Genomic DNA, 2,256 nt, shown 5'->3' on the forward strand with positions numbered 1-2,256 from the left:
ATAATTAACAGTGTTCCCTGTAAATAACTGAATTTCACTTTAGTGGTTGAGTTGTGACCAGTGAAAGTGTGAATAAATTAAAGAACCTCTAACTGGTCTGTGAACTGACCTGGAACTCACCAGGAGCTCTGATTGTAGTAAAGTGAGGTCAATAAAGGTCGCCCTCGTTAGCTCGCTCTACTTCCACACAAAACTCTTTCAGCGGCAGGTGATCAGGAGACTTTATGAAAGGTATTAACTTGACATTTTCAACCTTGTGTTTAGCAAAACATGTTGTTAATCTCTGTACACGTTAATGTCCATTTGGCCGCGTAAACATGTGAAATAACGTGAAAACTTCTGACATCATTCAGACATCAAGCTCCATCAGAGAACTGCAGACGCTTGTGAAGAACATGCATTTATTTGATGTATGAGTTTGAACCAGGAGACATCCGATGTGTCAAAACTTCTCCCAGAAGTGACGTCATCGAGGCTCGGCGTCCTCCTGGAAGCGACATCATCGAGTCGGGACGACAGAAGCGGCCTACGGCTCTTTGGTGCAGACAAAAGAAGTCTTCTGGCTGCAGTTCGCGTTGTTGATGGAAGCCTTTCCTGCAAAACAGAAACTGAATCTGAACCCTTGAACTTTGTTAAAAACTAACTAAAAGAAAGCTGAAAGCAGCAGAAATGTGTAGAAGAAGCTGAATCGAGCAAAAACCCCTGAAATTATTAGAAAAAGGCTGAAATGTTCCAACCAAACTCTGAAATCAGCCAAAATAAACTAAAAGGAACCAAAATGCTCAGATTAGATGTAGAGAAAACAAAAAAGCAGAGAAAAGCTGAACTTTAAACTGAAACAAGTAAGAAATTTATAATATCATCAGAAAGAAGACGAAGAACATAAAAAGCTGAAATTATCAGGAAAATAATATTTATTAGCGCGCAGTTTGTTTTGGAGGTTGTGCTGAACTTCTACTACAAACTTCAGCTTCAGATGTCCAGTAACTGAACAAATATATAAAATCTTTTTTTAATTTAAAAACTGGTTGAAAAAAAGCAAAAATTTTAAAAAAGGCACAAGAAAACCTGAAAACAGCTGAACAAAGCTAAATTAGCTGAGCAGTGGCTGAAAACAGTCACAGTCCAGACGCTGAACAAGTTAAAAATAAAGAATGGTCAGAGATGCTCATGTTTGAATCAGAATCAGAATAAACTTTATTGGCGTCGCACCGAGACACCGCGCGAACATGCAAGTCGTCCGAAGATGGGCGGCGTGCACGAAGCTGCGGCGTGCACGAAGCTGCGGCGTGCACGAAGCTGCGGCGTGCACGAAGCTGCGGCTATAAAAAGTGCAGCCCTCGTTATTCTTCAGAATAATATTTTGCGTAGATGAGAAAAGGGAAGAAAACACGAGGAGAGACGGTTTAAAAAAAGACCTCTCAGTCCGTGTCCTGGACAGGGCACGACTTGAGGCATCAACCAAACCTGCCGCAGCAAAGCAGCGTGGACAGACGTTACACGTGGACAGACGTTACACGTGGACAGACGTTACACGTGAACAGACGTTACACGTGGACAGACGTTACACGTGGACAGACGTTACACGTGAACAGACGTTACACGTGGACATCTAGGCGGAGAAGACGTTGAATCTTAAGGGAAAGTCGCAGCAATGCTGCACGAGACGAGAGGGACGCCACATTTCATCAAACTTAAAGCGCGATTTTAGAAAAACAATTCAAGATTTCAAAAAGCCGAAACAATCAGTGAAACTTTAACGATTCTTCGGTTGTTTCAAGTTTGAATGGACTTCAAGCTGAAATAGATTTTAAACGTCAACAGTCTGGATTTCACTGAATGTGTTTCAATGAAGAAAAAAACAGCTGATAAACAGAATATTTCAAAAATTTAAATCATATAACGACAAAAAGTCACAGCTGTGATGTCCTGAACAAACTAAATGTTTTGATGTCTGAAATCGACTGAAAACCATGGAAGGAACTACATGCAGATATTTACAGGACTAGAAATGAATGAATAAAGAAAAAATTAGGATTGCAACTGCGTGAATGTTTAAAACACAATAATTAAGGATCACGACATTCTGAGACACGTTGCTTCGAGCAGCCCAGGACAACATTTTAAAAACGGATCTTACTTAATAGTGTTTAGAGTGCGAGTGTCCAAAGTGCGGCCCGAGGGCCAGCTGTGGCCCCTGGAGTGATGATGTGCGGCCCACAGCTGCAGTTTAAGAACCGTCTATATCACGGGTGT

The 2,256-nt window shown here is 41.4% G+C and overlaps 1 protein-coding gene across 1 annotated transcript in view; it reads right to left on the reverse strand.

The window, feature by feature from the left end:
* Positions 1-387: 387 nt before the first annotated feature.
* Positions 388-2,256, reverse strand: part of LOC119417367 (galactose-specific lectin nattectin) — a 6,897-nt gene continuing 5,028 nt past the window's right edge. The window contains exon 9 of the mRNA XM_037684570.1: positions 388-594. Within this exon, the coding sequence (XP_037540498.1) occupies positions 527-594 (68 nt within the window). The 3' untranslated portion in view covers positions 388-526. The remainder of the gene's footprint in view (positions 595-2,256) is intronic.

Source organism: Nematolebias whitei, chromosome 11 (genome assembly GCF_014905685.2).
Source record: "Nematolebias whitei isolate Nwh7 chromosome 11, NemWhi1, whole genome shotgun sequence".
Classification (NCBI taxonomy): domain Eukaryota; kingdom Metazoa; phylum Chordata; class Actinopteri; order Cyprinodontiformes; family Rivulidae; genus Nematolebias; species Nematolebias whitei.